At 65.8% G+C, this 653-nt stretch overlaps 1 protein-coding gene across 1 annotated transcript in view; it reads left to right on the forward strand.

The window, feature by feature from the left end:
- Nucleotides 1-653, forward strand: part of SEMA3B (semaphorin 3B) — a 5,600-nt gene that overhangs the window by 3,745 nt on the left and 1,202 nt on the right. The window contains exons 15-17 of the mRNA XM_017732297.1: nucleotides 31-213; nucleotides 325-380; nucleotides 459-651. Coding sequence (XP_017587786.1) covers nucleotides 31-213; nucleotides 325-380; nucleotides 459-651 — 432 coding nt within the window. The remainder of the gene's footprint in view (nucleotides 1-30; nucleotides 214-324; nucleotides 381-458; nucleotides 652-653) is intronic.

Genomic DNA, 653 nt, shown 5'->3' on the forward strand with positions numbered 1-653 from the left:
CTCTGACTAGCCCCATGCCACAGCATGGAGGTACTCAGCTCTGCTCTTCCCCCAGCATCAGCTCTACGCTGGCTCCACCACAGCGCTGGCCCAGCTGCCCCTGCACCGCTGCAGTGCCTACGGCAAAGCCTGTGCCGAGTGCTGCCTAGCCCGGGACCCGTATTGTGCCTGGGATGGCAACACCTGCACCCGCTATGTGCCCAACACCAAGAGGTAGGTGACATGCCATGGTGCAGTGCTGGGGCAGCCAGCCAGCCCCGAGGCCATGGTGAGGAGCACAGGTCACGCCGCTGCAGCCCCTGCTCCTCCACCACCTTTCCACAGGCGTTTCCGCCGGCAGGATGTCCGCAACGGTGACCCCAACGTGCTTTGCTCTGAAGGTGAGCTGGGACCCAGCCAGAGTCTGGGGACCCCCCCTGCCACGGTGGGGGGCTGACAGCCAGGCTGTGTCCCTGCAGATCCCGGGCGAGACAGCGTGCCCCAGAAGCAGCTCTATGGGGTGGAGGGAAGCACTGTCTTCCTGGAGTGCATCCCCAAATCCCTGCAAGCCCGCGTTCTCTGGACATACCAGCGCACCCTGAACGATCCCCAGCGAGAGGTAGGCTCCCCCTGGCCAGGTGCCGCCGGTGGGACTGTGCCGTGCCGTGCCGAGC

The sequence above is a fragment of the Corvus brachyrhynchos genome, unplaced genomic scaffold (genome assembly GCF_000691975.1).
Source record: "Corvus brachyrhynchos isolate BGI_N302 unplaced genomic scaffold, ASM69197v1 scaffold4, whole genome shotgun sequence".
Lineage (NCBI taxonomy): Eukaryota > Metazoa > Chordata > Aves > Passeriformes > Corvidae > Corvus > Corvus brachyrhynchos.